General features: G+C 44.9%; 1 protein-coding gene across 1 annotated transcript in view; it reads right to left on the reverse strand.

The window, feature by feature from the left end:
• The window catches only part of fa2h (fatty acid 2-hydroxylase), a 34958-nt gene extending 14131 nt beyond the window's left edge, over window positions 1-20827 (reverse strand). The window contains exon 1 of the mRNA XM_030054571.1: window positions 20383-20827. Coding sequence (XP_029910431.1) covers window positions 20383-20652 — 270 coding nt within the window. The 5' untranslated portion in view covers window positions 20653-20827. The remainder of the gene's footprint in view (window positions 1-20382) is intronic.
• Window positions 20828-21268: the final 441 nt, after the last annotated feature.

Below are 21268 nucleotides of genomic sequence, written 5' to 3' on the forward strand. Positions count from 1 at the left end.
TGGTTTGGGGTTTGGTGTTGGGAAGTCAGGCTTTAAAAAAATCAGCAAACAGGACTGGACTACAACAGCGGTTCTGGATTTTCTGACCACAGACCTGATGTCAGTGTTTGATCAGATGTAATCTCAGGGATCCAATCTGATGAGATTTGATATTCCTGTCTGTGTTGTAGATTGGCAGATTAACAGTGAAGAGTGGGAAATTGATAAACTGTCATTCCTGAACATTCTCTCACTGGGTCGACTTCTCAATGAAATAACAGTGAAATATAACCACTGAGCAACAACAACAACAACATGCAACAGGTGCATCTCTACATTTTTGAGCTCATGTGGGTTGATGACTCTGACCTTGACCACATGTTGCACGGAATCAATCAAGCGCTTCCCAGCATGCACCTCAAACACGTGCATGGTCTCATCTAAATAAAGCTGCAAATCCTGAAACTGCAAAATCGGATTACGAAAGCTCCTCTTCCTCAACGCCGCCTTCGCCCCTCGGATGATCAGTCAGATGGCGTGACCAGCCTTCAGCACAAGTGCATCAACATCCATTCCACCAATCTAGTTTTCAAATATATTCACACACACACACACACACACAGTCTCGGTCAACGTATTTGCCAACCATACAGTGCAAACACACGGCTCACACGCTTCAACCTCAGCAAATATGCACAAACTTCCACATACGTTAAAATAAAAACTCGGTGACAGACAGTAAACAAAATACATACATGAGGTGTCACCGCGACACACCACCTATTGCATAATGCACCGTTAAAGCAAAGCGGCCTCAATGTGTGACACAGAGGCTCCCTCTCCAAGGAGCCGACAGTGGAAACAAACAGGTAAACAGGAGCTGGAATCACCTGCCTCGCCTCCAAACAAGCAGACGGGTCAGAAAAGCCAGAGGAGCAGCAGCTCGGAGGCTCGGATGCACCCAATTTGCTGAATAATAAGAGCAGATGTGGTTTTATGAGCAGTGTGTGTTTGTAGCTGCTGAAAAGAGGAACTGAGAAGAGCGAAGAGCAACGCAGACGGATCATCCAGAGCTGTGAGCAACCTGCAGAGCTTTCCTCAACAGCGCATATTTTTAGATGTTAGTTATTTCTGTCGGCCACATTCATGAAGCAGGAAGTGCTTTTTTTATTAATAAACTCGACTGGTTTTGTCCTTGAAAGCATTCCTCTCTGGCTGCACCTTTCACTGGTCGGCTGCTGGTCTAAATTATTTTGTTTCATTATATTAAGTTATTCATTTATTCAGTGTTATTCATTTGTTGTAAATGTGTTTACTTGCGCCCAATGTTTTATTTTGGACACTATCCATGTATTTTTTGTGGCCACAACTTCCCGGTTACTGTCCTCCCACCTGCAATGAAATATACTCTACAAATAAAGTTTTACTTGCTTGCTTGCACTTTGCGTAGCTTTAAAATGCCAGCTTGATGGTGTTTTAACTCTTCTGCTGCGGTGACTTCACTACCTTGTATACCAGAAAACTTCTGGACACAGATTTTTCCGGAGTAAAGGGATTATCCAGCTGATCCACAGTGACACCACACAGCCTTGAAACTCCTGATCACTTTCCATTCCAGGCTGCACTTAGCAAACTTTAACTGGATTTCTTGAACAAACCTTGGACAGATAAAATCAATCATGCTCCGTGAGAAAACCCTCAGGGAGTTTCAATGCGATCTTGTAAAAATTTGAAAACTGCGTGGTTTCCTGGGGCTAAGCCCTACCTGCATGTTGCAGTTCACCTTCACTATGTAACGTACGAATCCCCTCCGGTATTTTAAAGGTATGTATGCAGATCTGAAAGGTATCAGGTGGCCGACGCACAGAGGCACTGCTCAGCGGTGGCTCTCTGTATTTGTAGGATTTTCCACACAATTCCCACCGGAGTTGAAGCAACAATGTCGCAGTGGTGCTGTGAAAATCTAACAGTTGACATTTCCATAATCCCGTCACGCAACAACAAATGGAAAAATGTTTTTTTTCACTCCTCGACTGGTTTATTAGATGCTTTATTAGATAAGTGATGATGGAGAACGACAGGTAAAGTGGGGGAAAGAGCAGCTCATGAGCGAGATTAGCCTACATGTTTGAGATTACACAGTGACTCAGACTGACCGGACAGCACAGCTTTCCCGTTCACTACATCGAACCAATCAGCAAAACAGGAAGCAACTCACTAATGACTGCAATGACTGTTTTAATTTGTATGACTGTTTTGAGATGATCAGAGCTCAGTAAAAATGACATGCATATGACTGCAGACACACCTCCTCCTTCCATCCTCTACCATGAACCATAAATCAACCACACATGTGTGCGTGGGTTCAGAGCGGCTCTAATCAGGACACGCGATTGCTTCCGAGTTCCTTTGAGCTTCATAGAATTTTAATATCAATGGATAACCAGCATGAAACTCGAGCTGAGGCCAGGCAGTGGCCCCTTCCCGGTGCGTGACCTACATCTGCCTGCTGGAAAAATCCGTTTTGCCACATGTGCCACAGACATGGTAACCCGAAAACTGACCTGCAGCTACAATCAGAGGCGGTGCAGCCGTGTGCAGCCACAGCGGCACCACGCGTTGTTCTAGTTCTTAATCTGCTGGACTGTGGGTGTAACGAATGAACTGAATGTGTTTTGTGGGTCTCTTGTTCGTGGAAACAAAAAAAAAAACAAAAAACATGACAACAAAATGTGTCAAAACCTCAACAGCTCATAAACTGACAGGAAGAGCATCTAAAACCCAAACCACGGGTAAACGTCACTGAACAGCAGAGAGGATTTGTTCATGTTGCACACAGGGACTCTGTCACCCCACGTTTCATCCAGCGCTGGGCTGCATATCAAGATTATATTAACTGTGAAATGAGACGAGATAATATGGTGACATGCTCTACGCGGTGTCTCTTCTTGGTTTTAAAAGCTGCAATACAACTAAGGAATGAAGTTTTATGAACTTATGAGACTTATACTTCCGTAGCCCCAGGAGCAACAGATTCCAGTCTTTATATTTTCCTTTGGCCTGGCGGCACAATGTTGTTCACCCAGTTTGGGCTCCAGAGGAAGTGCGCCTGAGACCAGCATCATTTGTGTCCTCTCAGGTTCATGATATCTTGTCCTTATTGCACATGTCTGTCTATGTAAACAGTACATTTTGCAGTGCAGATGACGTGGAGAATTTATTTATTTATTTATTTGCAAATTTCTGCCATTCTCCTAGCACCCATCATTCAGGTGTGCAAAGGAACCATTTGAAATACATATATTTTTAATAACTACATACACGATACTGGTATGTTGAACTGATGATGCATTCTTCAGTGCAACTGATTAAAAAAAAAGAGAGAGGTTAAGGCCGGACATGATATCAATATGAAATTGATATTGTGATTTAAGACCAGATAACGCCTGGGACTTTGTGTTATCTTTTCCTGGTTTCAGAGGCTAAATTACAGCGAAGGTGTGTCACATCCACATCAAAATCTCATTCTCTCAGTCCATCCCTACGACATTATCACAAGATCGACACTGACGCATTTGGTTAACAATACTGATATTTTTAACGTTTGACGTGATATTCGCCCGGCCCTAGAGAGAGGCTGCTCTGTGACACTGTGAGGGGAAAGAAATATGAGCGGAGAATTGTGTTCAAAGGCAAAATTCAGGTCTCACTCCTCGCTCCTTGTCACTCTTTCTTCTCACTGTCTTTCAGTCTCTCTCTTCATCAGATTACTATCGACTCCTCCGGTTTCACTGTCCGGCTGTGACACATTGTCTTCTCGTGGCATCGAGACCAGCGGCTCCTGAGCAGATGAGCCATGCGGGCCGTTGGTAAACACTCGTGGCGGGAGGAGCAGGAGGAGCAGGAGGAGCAGTTGTTCCCGGTCACCTCAGACTGTGTGCACGCAGGCCGGCCTGTGGGCGCACTGCAGACAATGAGCGACACGCATGTGCTGTTGACATACGTCGCACGGCACAGCGGCCATTGTCATGCCTTGAATTACACCTGTTGACTGCATTATACTGGAGAGGAAGACCTTTGAGACCTTTCATTATACTCATTAAGCTCATACAGCACAACAGGAAAGACTCACAACCATAACTGTCTCTTTTCATATTTTTTATGAAAAGAGAGTTTTTTTTAAATAACCTGCTGTGCATCTTAACACTAAACAGACAAAATTATAATTTATCTATGGAAGGGAGTGTAATAAGTAGGGCTGAATTTTATGTTCACAAAAAAAAAAAAAATTACTTTGATATTATGGTTGTGATGTGATCCAAGATTTTAAGGTGAGTGATAGTTCTGATTTTGTGCATGACATTTTACTGTTTTTTTGTGGGTTTTTTGCATGAAACTTTAGTGTTTATGGTGAGAGATGATCGCATGAATGAAGTTGGAGCAAAACATTTTGAAAAGATGTGCTGCATTTTGAAAGCGGTGCCAAAGACATGAAGGCAAAGAGCCTTAAAACACTGGGCCGCTCTGTCCCGGGACGAGGAGGAGGAGGAGGAGGAGGAGGAGGAGGAGGAGGAGGAGGAGAAATATAAAAGAACAAGTGAGACACAACAAAGGAGCGGGTTAGAGGAGGGTGGCGGTGTGCCCTGGTACCATCCCAACACAGAAACTACAGTCTGCCTCAGCGGGGAGAGGAGGAGGAGGAAGAGGAGGGCGATGAAGGAGCATGTGGGGAGAGAGGAGCGGGAGTGACGTCTCAGGGCAGCGCGCGCCTCATCACATCCTCAGCCAGGCTTCCTTTGGTCTGCGCCACGGCGGGAGGGTTCACTTTACATTTGCTGGTTTGTTTAGGTTCACGCTGTCGAGGCGGAGGTGAACCGGAGCTTGTCGAACAAAGTCACATGACTCGTAAGCAGCTTGTTTATTGGACAGAAACAAATCCAGTCCCTGTGCTTTTACCTGAGCATGCTGGACCTTTAATGCAAACTGACCCTCTCCGGTGTTCACAGGTGCTAAAGGGATGGCAAACCCAGGTTTTACTTATTTAGTGTTATTTTAGAGTTCTGTCTCCATCACCAGCCAACATGTGAGACCAAAAGCCTGAAAATAAATGGAATAAAATGGAGTTTTAGGAGCTGCATTTTCTACAGTAATACATATCCGGTAGAGATGCACTTTAACGATATTGCTGCAACTCATCTGTCCAGTAAAGAGGAAAATATCCTGCTGGTTGGAACTGAAATAACTGTGTCTTACAGGTGCTATAACTAGGTATATGTTAGTTATTGTGAGGAAAACCACTTTGCACAGACAGAGAGAGGCCTGTTTTCTACACCCAATGATGACACTAAAAAGCAATTTCATGAAAAAAAACGTACCATTTCTTTTAAGGGCACATGAAGATACAGCTGAACCTGGGCATCAGTCCAGACATCTGTCATCTTATACACATCAAACGTGTTTTTTTTTACGGGGTCGCTAAGAAAAGCAACACAATTCTCCAGACGTGAGCGAGGACTGAGCCGTGCAGTTTCAGGTGTGCCAGCGCGGTTATTTGTTCCCACCTGAGTTTGAATGCCGTTGACCCCGGCAGACCACACAAACCAAACTGCAGGGGTGGACGCCCCCGCGGTTAAACGAGCCTCTCCAAACACGCCTGGTGTGAACACATCTATAGAGATGTTGGACGATGTTCTCCGGACGGTGCTGGGCGGGGAGCAGAGCGTGGGGTGGAGCTGCGAGGGACTGGACACATGAACAAAGCTGATGCAACAATGCTTACATGCTGAATAATGTATGAAAAGATAACGTCTGGAGCGCACAGATGCAGGATTACAAAACTTTACTCGTGCAAATCAAAAGACCGAGACTGACATTTCGACACACAGCATGAAAACAGAACTGTTGAAATAAACTCTGCACTAAAGGGTGGAAGCTAAAACAGCCAATGCCCTCCCGGCGCAGATCCAAAAACACGCACAAAATGCAAAAACACAGAGACATGCTCAATTTCAGACATCATACACAACAGCGCAGATTCACTTCTTCATTTCGGCCTTGAGGTTTGGCGGGCGGCGCGGGTCCAAAAAGCTTTACCGAGTCAAAACCTCACTTTTATTTACTCTCTCTACTATCATCTGTGTGCTCCGGATATGATCTCCTCATTTGCATGCAGGCTGCTTTCTGAAAGGCCTAAAACATACACCAAATGTTTTCTTTCAGTTATGCGTCAGCAAGAATCCCTTCCCCTTTGCTAGACAGCTGACTCTCATTTTACTTGACATGTTTTCGGTCACACCAAACACTCAGCCAATAGGGTTTCTGGGTGTTTGGGGAATTCACATGATACTACAAATGAATCTCTGTCCGTGGAATGAAGACTCTCACTTCCCCATTTACTTCATCTCTCTGCGGGCCTATTTTTATTCACATCCCTTGCTTGGTCGGTGTTTAGTGTTTGTTTTTTCTGTGTTTCAGTGGAAGGCCTTATCAGGATCTTATTATTTCAGCAATAAAATGTGAGTGTATGTGCGTGTGTGCATGTAGTTCTATTGTTCAAATTTATTACCGTGCTATTTATCACTGGGGCTGGGCATGGGGGCGTGGCAGGAGCTGGAGGAAGTGTGTATGGGCCAAAGGTCGGGTTAGTGCCAGGCAGTGCTGTGAAGGAGTGTGGACGCAGGGCGCAGTGGAGTCCCCCGGGCCGGAGGCTGAGATTTGATGACAGGATGAGGGTGAAGGCAGAGTTTGTGAAAAATTGTCATGCACATCCCCTTTGATGGCTGGTGCCGGCCCAAAAAAACAGTCAGTAAAGAAATACCTTGCCTTGCCAAAGGTTAAGGGAAGTCCACACGCGGCGTATGCTCCATAATAATTTATTTGCTAAGATGCAAAACCATTTGCATCTTAGCAAATAAATTATTATGGAGCATAAGCCGCGTGTGGACTTCCCTTAACCTTTTGCAAGGCAAGGTATTTTTCTACTCTCAGGATGAGGGTGAAGGCCACGCACACGGCAGTCTGCCTGTGCCTGAGAGGTAAAAACAGCATCCAGCCTGCTTCTGACAGCTGAGGTGACATGCTGCATTTACGTAAACAAAAACAAACAAACACACAAAGGGACGTCGGAGGCCAAGGCTCTATAGGCGACTCCGGTCTCTGGTTACACTGTGGATAGAGGGATTGTCTCGCACAGTTTATGGCAACGCTGACATGGCAACCGCTACATAAGAGTGACACGCACGTCCTGACAGCAGCCGGGCCTTAAGACGCTCTGACTCCAAGCTTCATCTCACCGGAAAATTTTTAATATGCCACCGTTAGTTCATTTTAAGCAAAAGTAAAGGCAGCATGCCAAAAAAATGTCAGGCTGGGCGATATTCACAAAATCAAATATCATGATATCTTTGACTTTTAATACCTTGATATCGTTATTGTGATGACATTGTGGCGCTTTGGATATTTACAGACAAGAGATCTTTAATAAACACATGAGTGAGGTGGATAGGATGATCAGGCAAAGTGAGGGAAACAACAGAACATATCAAACACTAGGAAAAGACAACACTTCTGCTTTATCACCATATTACAGGATGAAAAGTGCCAGACGATATCTAGTTACACAACACAGTATTCATATCAGTATCACTACACTGCCCATGTGACCGCGTATATAATGTCCATGTGAACATTTTTAGAGAGAATATGTGCATTTCCAGGTGACGGAAACCTGTTCACACAGACTGAGCGAACACACCACAGGGTCTAAGATCCACGGCCGACACTTTGAAGCACAGGACAGGGCTCAATAAAAAGGAATAGAGTTTATAATAAAAACTGAAGCTGGATCAAACTGTGACGGATGAGAAATTATTCATATTGAGTAAGCGTATTGTTGTCATATTTGTCTGTGTGCTGTCATATTTCTGCATTGCCTCAAAATGTCACTGCTGCCTGTACAAGGCCTTGAGCTCTGAATGGAGACACACACATGCATCTTCTCTCTCTCACACACACACACACACACACACAAACACACACACACACACACACACACAGTAAAAGGATCAACCAAACACTTTGAGTCTTAAGTCGACTTGGGGGTCTCCGACATATTCTTGCAAACATGGACAAAAACCTGACGACAACACTTCTTGCCTAAAGCGTCATCTTGGCTTTAACAGGTTCACTCCAGACGCTGCAGATGAGCGCAGAAAGCAGGTATTTACTGGTGAAGTGTCCGGCACCCTGTGCTCATTAGTGTTTGAGCCCCATCAGATCTCACTGGAACACTGTTTAGATAGTGGTGATAGTCAAATACAGCGACACTGTCACAGGTAACAACATGACAGGCGAATAAAAATGCAAACTAGAGCAGTACTTGAAGAGACGCTTCAGCTGTGCCACCTGTGTGTAACGTGACGGAGTCTGACCTCACCTGTAGACTGGGACTCTTGTTTAAGTCTTTGGAAGGTTTCCTATTGTAAATGTCCATCGCCCACTATTAAAAAGATCGATGACGCACAGTGGGCTGCAGTGAGCATATACTGCCTGTTTCTGCCCACAAACAAACTGAGTGCTCTTAACATGGACATCTTAAACGCTTCAATGAAAATCACTGAAAAAAGACCATATCCATACAAGGGTTGGGCAATACGAACAAAATCAAACATCACAATATAGTTGGCTGAACGCCTTGATAATGATATTGTAGAGGAGTTGTCATAAGATAACGTCATTAGTAATGTGGCTATAATGACCAACATAACAAAACAGCTAAAATGTTCCACTAAGTTCAGAAACTTGTCTTCTTTTATGGTAAAGCAGCACAGAAAATCAAGAGAATATAAAACATAATGACAACATCCATAGTCGCATTATAACCTGGTTAAATAAAGGCTATAATAACAAAATCAAGAGAATATAAAACGTAATGACAACATCCATAGTGGCAGATGACATCTAGTTTCATGATATGGGTGTAATATAAATATCCTGCCTTGCCTGACATGGTAGCTGTCAGAGTTTGTCTCAGTGGGGGGTTTCAGTTCGGGCTGACACGACGAAGCAACAATGGAGAGCCGGTGGCAGAACAATCACTGAGCTGCTCATCGACTACAATCAGAGCGACAGAAACCATGAATAAACAAAGATATAAGAGTCACTTTGTTCCGAGGGACCCGCACACACACAGGCTCATCTGTGCTGCACCGCTGCAGTATTGGCACGGCTGTCATGGAGCGGAAAAGTCGGCCAGTGTTTAATAAATAATCTAAATGACCCTCTAATGTTGTGCCGATGTGTTCATCATCATCATCATCATCCTCATCCCGTGTGCAGCGTGGAGACGGACGGAGCAGCGGACTCCCAGAAGACACTCAAACTGAGAGGGCAGACAGTTGAGAAAAATGAAAGTGAAATGCAGCCATTAACTCCTGTTTAAAGTGGCATCTTTTACTGAAACTGAGTTGATCAAAAAGCTAGGCATTGTCTCCTTTAGTGTGTTTGTTTTAATGGTCATACGCACACTGTAGTAAGTGTGGGCCCTGGTGTGCTTCCCTCCACTCAGCCGAGCAGCAGCTGCAGTGTGGAACTGTGTGAAACTGTCGAAATATGTGACCCTCGTCTCACATGAACACATTATCCAATCTGAAGCTACACACGGCCCGTTGTGTGATTCACAGTTGATAATGATGGCATGAAAATCACCTGACTGTGCAGTTAGTAATGATTAAATGCTATCCTGTCTCTGCCAGCACACACACACACACACACACACACACACACTGGCAGATGTGGGAGCGATAACAACACAACCTCTCCTGTCACCAGGCCACAAACACTCACATATCCACCGACTAGTCATGTCTTTGCCAAGAAGCGCTTAACTTACCGCCACTTAATCATGCAACCACAACTGAGTTAAGTGTGGCTGTATGCTGTGTGGCTGAGCAATGTGCGTGTGTGTGTGTGCGTGTGTGTGTGTGTGAGAGAGAGAGACAGAAAAAGGAAGACAGGAATGTTTCGTAATGTTTGTTGTGATCACCCAGTGAATTCATGCCTGTCGTGAATTGAGGTGACTGCATTTTTCAAACTCATGACCGGTCAGCATGGGAGGTGCTGCGCAGTGGGTGTGTGCACATGTGTGTGTCTCGATACGCGTGTGTGAGTGTGTGTGTGTGTGTGTGGGTGAGGTGTGATTAACAAGGGAAGGAAAGCCAAAGATGCATATGAGCAGTTTTTCCGTTGGGGGGGTGTATAAGAAGAATGCATGTAGTATTTTGTGTGTGTGTGTGTAGTAGTAGTAGTAGTAGCAGTAGTATGTGAGTGTATGTGTATGTGTGTCTAACAAGATCACTTCTCTCCCTCTAATTAGCAGAACCTGTCTAACCTGAAGGACCAGGAATCAAGATTCCATTCTCTCTGTCTCTCTGTGGTGGTGTGTGTGTGCCTGTCGGTGTGTGTGTGTGTGTGTGTGTGTGTGTGTGTAGAATCAGAGGCTCTGTGTAGCTACCCGGTTTGTCCGAGGGGTGTCAAGTTACAATACAGACGGCAGTGAGCTCAGCGGCCTACAAACCCAGCAGCCTTGCTGCCCATCATACTGACAGTGTTACTGTATGCACCTGTAAGCCGCCGCTCTCCAGACCCACGTCTGATAAATTAATGTCCCTTTTGTCCCACCAATACAAATCGACACACAAACAAGAGCTCAAAGCTGCCTGAGAGTCATAAGTAATAGCAGTGAGCCTTGCAGATGATTACCAAACATGTTATCATAGCCTGTTGAAAAAAATGCGGCTTTATGAGGCCGTAAAGTCCACCTTGCTGCCTTTTATGAAACTGGAAGCTGAGAAAACAAGTAGGAGCTGGTTAACGCCTCTCCAGTTTTTGCCTGTGGGCTTCCAGTCAGGCGTGAATATAACAGCAAGAAAAACTGGTGGTGGTCCTCTGACTGAAACACTGTCTGCTGGCATCCTGTTTAATCATTTGCATTTTTTTAAGTCTTCACCTTCCTTACACATGAGAGTGCATATTCTGGCTTTTTTTTTTTTTTTTTTAAATGATAGCCGATCCCATGTATCTGAGAAACCTACAACACTACACCCCAAATCCAAACCCCAGTGAGTGAGGATATGGTGAAAAGTCTTGAGTTCAATTATCATTAAAGGCAGAATGAATAAGAAAACAATGTGAGCCACTGGAAGTGTGTGTTGGTGTGTGTGTGTGTGTGTGTCTGCAAAGACCCTGCCTGGATTTTCTTGTTTTGCTGAGCTCGGGACTCCTCTGGGTGTCGGCCTTTGGGCAGCGGGTGTGAGCCTCCCAGCCAATAACAGATCGATAGCACAACATCCAATAGGAAGCTACGAAAACAGCAGACGGTGGCGGCGGGCTAAATTTATTTGTCCTAGGTTGGTGACAGAGTGTTTTAGATGTTGTGTGGTCGTTTCATTCCGTCGCCATCCTAGGAAAGGAAAACTCGCCGCTGACGGTTAGCTTAGCCGAGGGGGAGGAGGGGCCACCTCTGAAAGTTGTGTTTACAAACCGCAACTGACAAATCTTCTTCTTTCTGCCTTTAAACCACCAGTATCGACAACCAACCCTGTGAAACCTTCACTGATGTATTATTCTGCACTTTGGGACGAAAATACTCTCTTACCGCATTAACTAGATTGAAACCCTAGTATTTGAGTTTAGATGGCAGGATTCAAGAGATTTCAAGGGCCTGCAGATAAAGTCCCATTTCAACCTTTAGTGACCCACTGTACGGTGCTGATCTGAACTGGATTTAATATGCAGGCTTTTAGGCAAACAAACGGGTCGGCTTTGTCAAACAATGACTCACAGCTTAGCATCTCCGTTTCTACTCGGCTCAGTTTGTGATTGTCACCTTGCATAAAATGTGATATCCCAGCATGTAATGAGGGCTGGTGGGGAAACTGGCCCGGTCCTCTCTTCCTCTACCCAGCCTCCTCCTCTAGAGCGGCTTTCCCTCCTCTTCCTCCTCCTCCTCCTCCCTCTGCTCCTCTGGGTGTGTCTGAGAATCTTCTGTCTCTCACTCACCTTCCAACAGCTTGTTTTTCTTTGACAACAGACCTGCGAGTGTGTGTGTGTGTCATGTTCCCCCCCTAGGCTATGGGCCAACCGGCCCCATCCACAGTCACTCACACACACACATACACACACACACACACACACACACACACACACACACACAGTCGACAGCGTGGCCCACCTGCACAGGGGAGCACAGACACCCTCAGGACTGACTGAATGGACAGAGCGAGACAAACGATACATGGAAGAAGGAGGGGAAGAGGGAAAGGAGGAGGAGATTTTCCAGGCCACAAGATCGTGCCCACACCCCTTAAACACTCATTTGTCAGCGCTTTACAAAACCATCCTTTTAATCTCCACACACTCCTTTTGTACTCCCAGTCATTTTTGGCAAGCCACACAGTTTCAGTGCGGAGAGTCTTAACAACAAAAAGGGACAGTAACAGTGGCAGGCAGTGGGAACACACCTTCATTATGTTACCTCGCAGAAATCCTCTTTTCATAACTCAGCATATGCCCAGTTTATACTTCAAAATGTGCAGAAGTTCAACCCGAGTATTTTACATGATTACCTCGGTGCATCTTTTCCTTTTCTTACCACAGATGGGTAGCAGCTTCTCACAGTTTAGGATTTACACTTATGGCTAAAAAGATCTGCCACCAGTTGAAGTTACTGCATGAGCTCTTAGATCACAGCAAACAGCAGCAGGAGGAGAGGGATACTCTACGTCTAATATCAGACTCCTGGGAGGATCTGGGTTTACCTTCAGCCAAATGTTCAAATCAACTGACCCTCTCAAACACATCCCCTCTGCCTGTCCATCCACTCTTCCCTCCTCTCTCTCTCCACCTCTACCTTTCACTGTCTATATCCTCCAGGTGTTACCATGGTGACCAGGGGGGCCACCTGAGGCCCGCAGCCCAGCGGTAATTGCAGCGTCGGCAATCTCCATGGTTGCAAAGGTACACACTGTGCCAGGTAATGCATCGCCACGGTGATGAACTCTGACCCAGAGCAGCGGAGAGGCGTTGTGAAAGAGGCGGGTTCACCTGGACGGCTTCCCGAGAGAGACGGATGACACCGACAGCGGCTCGACCGTTCTCTCGCGTTCTCTTTGATTCCCGCCACATTTCTGTCTTGAAATACGAGCCAAACGTCTGAATTCACTTCCCAACGTAAAGCCTTGCAGGGAAACTGACCGGGACAACACAGTAAATATGTCTGATAGAGTTTCATGTTTCATACTGCCGTAACAACACTGGCATTTGGACAGGTAAAAGGAGAGCGAGAGAGAGAGAGAGAGAGAGAGAGAGAGTCTTTTATATGAATCTACACTGACATGCAATCCAATTGAAAACACAGTTTTTCTGCAGATTTCAAAAAAATTGGTCATTTGATGATGCAGAATCTCAAAATATGACAGAACTAGTCGCTTAGCTTTAACTTTCTTTCCTTTATGCCTTATCGCCACCTATTTGTGTCTATTTTCTCCTTGATTTCCCCTTAACCAGCTTCAAAGTTAACAAAAACTTTTTTTTTTCATATTACTTCCCTGAAACCGCATCACACTTATATTGAGCGGAATATTAAAACCAAAGATGCCATTGTTTTATGGCTGCAGCATTACATCAAATAGATTGAGATGTCTTGTGCATCATTTTCTACACATTTCCCTGGAATTCAGCAGCACATGTTTGGTATCTTAGGAAAGCTTGAGATCTTCAGTTTGAAATAAAGAACAATGCTCAGCCACACCAATGTTACGTTAAAAAAAAAAAAAAGAGCCAACATAATTATTAAACATGTTCCTACAAATATGTCAACACTTGTGAATGCTAGTTAAGGTGTGGCGTGTCCTTGTCCTCGTCTGGATTTCATCATGAAGTACGACAGAGAACAACCTGCAGCCTCTCGGCTTCACAGGCATCCAGGTTTGGATGCAGGTCGGTCAGCGGCCTCGTTCTGCGCTGATCTGACAGACAAGCTCAGAGCGCCAGCAACCGTCAGTAGAACAAAACCAAAGACTGAATTCCTCAGTTTTATACGAATATCATTTGTACAACATTATCCTCTAAAGGCAGATTTTGAGCAGCATATTTTACCCACCACCTCCCCCCCTCCCCTCTGCTGACAGACAATCCCGTCAGTGAGAAGGAGCTTCTTGCAGATGAAAGCCTGCATTCCTGCGCTCCGGCAGGCCGCCCTCTGGCATTCCAGCCACACAAGCCATCACCACCCACCACTTTGACCTTTATTATATTCTAATCTACACATTTCTACTTAATGACTCACTCGGTTCCCCTGCATGGTGTGCTAACCTCATCTTCACCTCTTTTTCCCCAAACACCACGGGCAGTTTTTGGCCTAGAATTGAGCAGAGAGCTATTCCGATCTGTTTGGTTCATTACAATCTGCCTCGTTCTCCTCGGCTTTTCGCTCGGTGGCACTCCTCCACACCTCGTCTGTCGTTAATTCATTCATGTACACACTCACTTGCTTGTTTATGATTCCACTCATTCCACAATATGCCTATTATCTCCCTGACTTCATGAATGTATCATCACATTCTCCCCTACACCGGGGTGTAGAGACTACCAGCGTTCTGAATTCATTTACATTTTTAGTAAAGAATCAGAAAACAGAAAGACAGAAGGAGAGAGAGGGAGAGGCAGGAGGAGAAAGAATGTGTCATGGATTATTAAGCAGTGCATTTCCACATCCTGTCCCGAGGTAGGCAGGCCGCGCGCTGGCGGGGTTGTCAGAACAAAGCTGCCGGAGCTAAGAGCAAACAAAGGTGTACCTGACAATGGCACGGCGTGCTGATTAGAGGGATCAGAGGCTCCGGGGCATCGATCAAGCAAGCAAACCCAAAGAGATGCATGCACACACTGTGGCATGCAACTACAGCGACTGAACGCTGTGTGGGTCACCTACCACTTCATACGTTTGGTGGACGGACAAAAGAGGTTCAGTTGTATTGAATACTGGATTACAATTTAAGTCTCTGTGACACTGGTCAGCTGTTATTTAATTGCTGCTACACAGCCATCAGCATTTCATGCACAGCACGTCACAGAGACTACCTGTCACCCTGTGTGTCCAGGAGAGTCACGCTGTTTTCTTTGGATTTTCCACAGATGAAATTTGAGTTTCTTTGTTAAGCCACGATGGCTATCGCTGCTCTCAACCCAGTTCTTCTTGTTCTGTTTCTTCCTAGCAAACTGGAAATGTAAAACGCATCATTTCCTATACAACAGAGCATTTTTCCCAGTAAAGAGCAAATGTAAAAGCTTTCATGAACTGGATATAGACTGAATCCTCACTGCATTACATCAATCAATAGCACATTTATATGAACCTATTGCAGGTTAAGTCGGCCTACTGACATTAAATGCCAATCACTGGATTTATTTCCATGGTGGAAAAGGGCCCTCAAACACCGGCTCTGAATGGAAGCGATCGGCCCTCAAAAGAAACCTGTTTTAAGTTGTTGACTGTGTCAACAGCTCCTCTGTTTGATTGTAAACCCTCACAAACGCATGTGCGTGCCCACAAACGCACACACACACACACACACTCAAAAGAAACTATTGTCTCATCTCTTACCTGACAAACTCCTGCAGGCCTGGGATCCAGTCCCAGCAAAGCCTTCCACTGCTCTGTCTGCAGGGACGCACCTGCCTTACACTGTGCCGTCCCACTAGACACTCCATACACCTCAGCTTTTCAGGAATTAAAACAAAAACAAACACTTTTATGTTCAGTGCCGCTGTGACACTTATTCAGCACATAATCGACCTGAACGAGCTACAAAAGGACCTCAAATTGCCAGGAGTAGTTACGCTAGGAGAATTTAAAACTATTTTAAAGGACTACAAAACCAGTTCTCTAGGACAGTGCAACTGTGTCTGATATCTTGCCTATAATCTGAACTTTGTTGTGAATGTTATGTTTTTTTTTGCCTGTTGGAATGTTTTTAGTGTTGTAACTCTGTCTTTTGCTGCCTTGCTTGGCCAGATCGCTCTTGTAAAAGAGGTTTTAAATCTCAATTATGCTTATCTGGTTAAATAAAGGATTTGATTGATTGATTGAAGCTTTCAGTTCAATAAAGACAGAGTTATGAGTCAACCTGAGGGCTGTTCAAACATCAGGACTGTTGCCTGGTGGTGGAACATGTTGGGGGTGACCTGCTTTGAGGAAATCTTTAGGTGTGAGATCCTGTTTGTGAGAAGAACGTTTTTAAGTCCCAGCGATGTGGCATTTATGGAGCCTCCTGCTGCACTGACGTGTGGGAACAAGCTGCTGGGGCGGGACATTACCCAGAGAAGTAACGCTCAAAAGTGTTAACTTGTTGTAAAATGTGAGGTTTTTATTATTGCCTGACTGATAAGGTATTTTTGAGACTAAGACCAATACCACTACTGATTTTAGAGAGGAAAAACGCACTGATTACAAATATGGCAACCGATATAGTTTATTTTAGAGCACTGATTTTACACCGATATGACTATGCAAAATTATTCAGAGGGCTGATTTCTTAAACAAAACACCTTATTAAAGAGTATTCGACATTATTATACACTGTCAACCGATTCTAGAAATAATAAAGAATCAATAAATAGCCACATAAACAGCAGTACTATTCGGTATCAGTCAACTTTGAATAAAGAATAAATGAAAAATATATTTATGTAGATATTATAGGTATACGTACATGAACAGGAATTACGAAAAAACAATAAAATTAATTTCTAAATTACCTAAAGCATCTTTTTCTGCCTTATGTTCTGTAAAAGTTTTCTTTGATATAAAAAATGCTAACTTTTGTGCATTTCTTGTTAATTGGAATACTCTGTCATATGAAAGTAGCTAACAGTTTTCACTTTAACATGCCTGTTCTCCTCTAAAATGTATAGCTAATAATGGACAAATATCTGCTGACTACTTGTGCAAGATGTCACTTCCCTCTGTTTGCACTATGAGCAGCTCTCAAACATGAACTTTTCTAAGTCCTGTAATGTCTTTAAATGTCTACAGAGCCTTACACACAGCATTTGTTTGTATTCTGTTCAAACATGGTGGTGCAGCAGAGCAGCCTCGCCTGAGACACAGAGAAGTGGAGGCAACGTCTCCTCGGCTTGGAGGAGCCGGCTCTTTGGTTAAGACTGTGGCTCCTCTCCTAGGAGCCGGGACTCAAATGTTACTCATTCAATAAACAAGATTGGACACTGACTTCAAGAACGTTCTTGTTTGGTGAAATTCAAGGATCCTTTCTTACTTCAGTGTTGCCAGAGTCTTTATCCCCATCAAAAACTTTCAAGACCATCCTTGATTTTATTCTCAAATCGAGAAATTTTCAAGGAATTTCAAGCCATGGGGGGAATCTGAATTAAGGCAACAGCTGCACCTTGATTATTCCCAGACAGTGTGGGTGCAAAGCCACATTTCTAAGGGCAGTAAGTGACATTTGTGTGAGGTGATGGGACTGCTGATCAAAAGCACTGGTTTATCCATTACTTAGTCAGGTGCTGAACTCTCTGACTGGCAGAACTCCCGTTCCGGGCCTGTGCTTCTTATCAATCCCTCCCAATCTCTTCCGGAATCGACTCCTATTTTCAGCTGCTCCGCAGAGGAGGGCAGCACGGTCCATGTCACTCTCGAGCCAAAATCAAATCCCAAAGAGGTCTTATGATTGCAGTGTTTGGCATGGTGATGGTTACCGCTTCACTTGACGTTTCAGTTGTCTGTATGAACCGCATGTCACTGTTCAAAGCAGTGTGGCCTGACAGTGGAGCAGCCTGTCCTGTCATTTTTCACATTATTAGAACACGAATGGGAGTGAATGGCGGTATGTTAGCCTTGACCTCCAGGTAATACGATCATGATTGTTGACCACAAGTACGAACAGGACCCAGGCGGCCCTTTCATTTTGTTGCAATTATTTGTTGATGGAGTCAGTGACCATTTACAGGTCCATGCCAGTGATTTTGAATACTTGGCCCAAGAAATTGCATAATTGATGCATTTTGTAGATACTGGCCTATTCTAACCATGCAAAATCACTGGTATACGGTTCAAAAAGTAACAAAAAGGATTAAACTCTGTAAAAAAGGCAACAGTGAAACAACTCTGGAGTCACGTCCGGACTGAAAGCATACGTCCTCTTTCCCCATCGGCATTTCATCGCTCCGTGTTAATCAGACTCAACATGCTTCAGGCAATTAAAGCCAACTGGCAAATCATTACTGAGAAGAAATGTGGCTCAGTTCACCCTTTGCAGTTATATCAAGGTGCCAGGTGGTCCAAGATTAACATATTGTGCCATAACAGGGGAACAAAAGCAGATGGAATATTTGTGCTACAAGGGGAACGTCATGATGACTCATTTGCAGTGATATGGTTTTGAATTAGTCTCGTGACCTTTTGTCTCATGTTTGACACAACCTTCCCAGCCTGTCGGACACCCTGAGATGGCTCAGCAGGCCGGGAGGCACCCTGCCCCGTGACCTTTGCTGCCCGGCATCTCTCTCTCCAGTCTCCTGCCAAGCCTTCCTCATTTCACATTTTAAGCCTGAGCGTGACTGGCAGTTAACACTTAAGACATTCAGATGAAATAAAGAGTAGAAATGAAGTGTGAATAACCTCTACTTTCCATTAGACTGTGTGATGGCTGCTCTTGTGAAAAACACCAACTTCTCAATGTGTGAAAAGTGTGTGTGAGGGTGTGGATGTGTGCGTGTGTGCGGTCTGCATCATCAAACTGCCACACACAGAGGCCATCTTCACACTGAATGACCAACGAGCAGAAGGAGGAACAGGCCAAGTGACAGTTTTTTTTTCCGATCGGGTTTATCAGCAAATAAGGCGTGAGGGTTCAGAGAAGAGAGAAAAAAGAAAAGCAAAAACAAAACAATAAAAAACAGCAGCTTTAACTGTACAAATTGCATGAACCTTGGCTGCAGAGGTGTGGGCAAGCCATGTAAATGCCAACTTTGTCAGCAGGAGATTTATGCAAACTCTCTCTGACTTTCTGTTGCTCTCTCTCTCTCTCTCGCGCACACACACACACACACACACACACACACACGCACAGCAAAACTGGGTGTGGATTCAAGTGACGGCAAGTTTCCGGTTTCCCTCAAATTTACCCTGTCAATGGTCCCGGCTATACGAAGACAGGACAGACCGGTTTCCCTCTCCCTGTCCCTCTCTCTCTCTCTCTCTCTCTCTCTCTTACACACTCTAACACACCTCTCTTGAATCATTCATTAACACCACTGACCCCCCACCCAGCCCCATTTATTGAAGCCAGGTCTAACATGTCACCTGTGGGCCCTCCCTTTTCGTTCTTTCTCTCTGAGATTATACAAACAGATTTCTCTCTCTCTCTCTCTCTCTCTCTCTCTCTCTCTTTTCCCACCCCTAATTCCCTGCCCTATAATCAATATTGTGCCAAGTGACTGGATCAGGGACAAGGGAGTTTCTTCACCTTGGAGCAACGCCCATAAGTCAAGTGAATAACGATTACATCTGTTAGGTGCTGAGCCGCAGGCCCCTATCGGCTTTCCGCTTGTTGCAAAACCACCGAGCTTTGGCAAAGTCACTGCTTGCACTGTCACCTGCTACCCCACTGAGAAAAAAAAAAAAAAAAAAAAAAACAACACACACACACACACACACACACATCCCAGCTTGCTCATATTCCTTATACGCCTGATGATGACTGATGGGACACTATTTTTTTGCTCACTACAATAAATTCTTAAATGTATGGCTCATCACATGTCTAAGAGGTAACCCTGGTCCTGAATACTCACCTTTATGTGGCTTTTTTAAGATATGGGTTTTATTCTTCAACTACTTGCTATTGTACTGATAGAACCACAAGATCACGTTTGGACTGGGGTAGGCCCACACCCACAGCTCAACAAACCAAAGTGACACCCATGTTCGCTTGCACACCCCCACAAAACCCAGCATGAGAAGAAAAATAATGTTCAGGTCCGATAAGGGTGTAACTTTGTTGATTCACCCTAATTATGTTATGGAAAATAATTCCCAAAGGGGCCACGGCCTTTAGAGGCTACTATTTCTAGTATACCTATTCTATTATAAGGTCAGTTCTCCAAGATCATGCCTCAGAATAATGAGCCATATGTTTTGCTCTTATTCAGATACTGTGAGGAGAGGAGACCGCAGGGCAGAGCGACAAAGTTTTTCCTCTCGAGTTCCTCTCAAGTTCTTGTCTGTGAACTTTGCATGTGTGGGTTTACAAGATGAGGTCAGTGTGTATGCATGGGACAGATAACCATGTATGTGCAGTGAGTCTCTGTGTGTGTGTTTGTGTGTACCTGTGCTTCGTCGCTGGCCAGCTCTCCGATGTAGTACTGCTCCAGCCAGCGCCGGGCGTTCTCCGAGTGCCGGTGCGGGGGTCCCTGCATCTCCCGGCTCACGTCCCTCCCGGAGCGGCGGAGGATGAGCGCCTCGCCGCCGGGGTGCATCCGCAGGAAGCCTGTCACGTCGTACACCCGGGTCCCCAGCAGCACCCAGCAGGAGTCCTTGGTGCAGTTGCGGGCTACCTCCTTCTCCGAGAAGAAGCGCGGGGACGTGGACGGAGACATCCTGTCAACTAACCGAGAAGCTGAACTCAAGGAGGGGAGCGGGCAGACCTCCTCGCAGGGCCGTCGACCTGACCGCGGACTGGGCTGAAACTTTGACTTCTCTGTTGACAGAGACACCCAGCGGAGCCCTCAGCAGCTCATTAGAATAAAATTGAGTATTCATGAGCAGACAGCGCGAGGGGGCGGGGCTTCTGCTGATTTCTGGCGCCTGGGAATAATAATGAAAAACGAGCGGCTGACGTGAAATACAAAAGTTTCTGCTCATACTGCTGGAAAAACACTCCTCAGCTTTTGGAAGAAAAATGTCTTACAATGTTGACTAATTCTGGTGAAATTAGATCATTTGGTAAATTTTATATCAAATAAACACCATTCTCCTTACCTCATTGCATTTCTTTTGGTTTGCGACGTTAAATTAATCGGAGAAGTGGGCGAAGTAACCCTAACCCTAACCCTAACTCCAAACTATAACCTCCAAAGTCATATTCACCTGAAAGGTGGAGAGAAAAACGTTTTCTACTGCATGAAAGGTAAATGAGAGGCGCTTTTAAAGTAGGAAGCTCGTATCTACCATTTTCCATGTGTAAGTGAATGCAGCATGTTATCTGCAAAAACA

This window comes from Myripristis murdjan, chromosome 6 (genome assembly GCF_902150065.1).
Source record: "Myripristis murdjan chromosome 6, fMyrMur1.1, whole genome shotgun sequence".
NCBI classification, from domain to species: domain Eukaryota; kingdom Metazoa; phylum Chordata; class Actinopteri; order Holocentriformes; family Holocentridae; genus Myripristis; species Myripristis murdjan.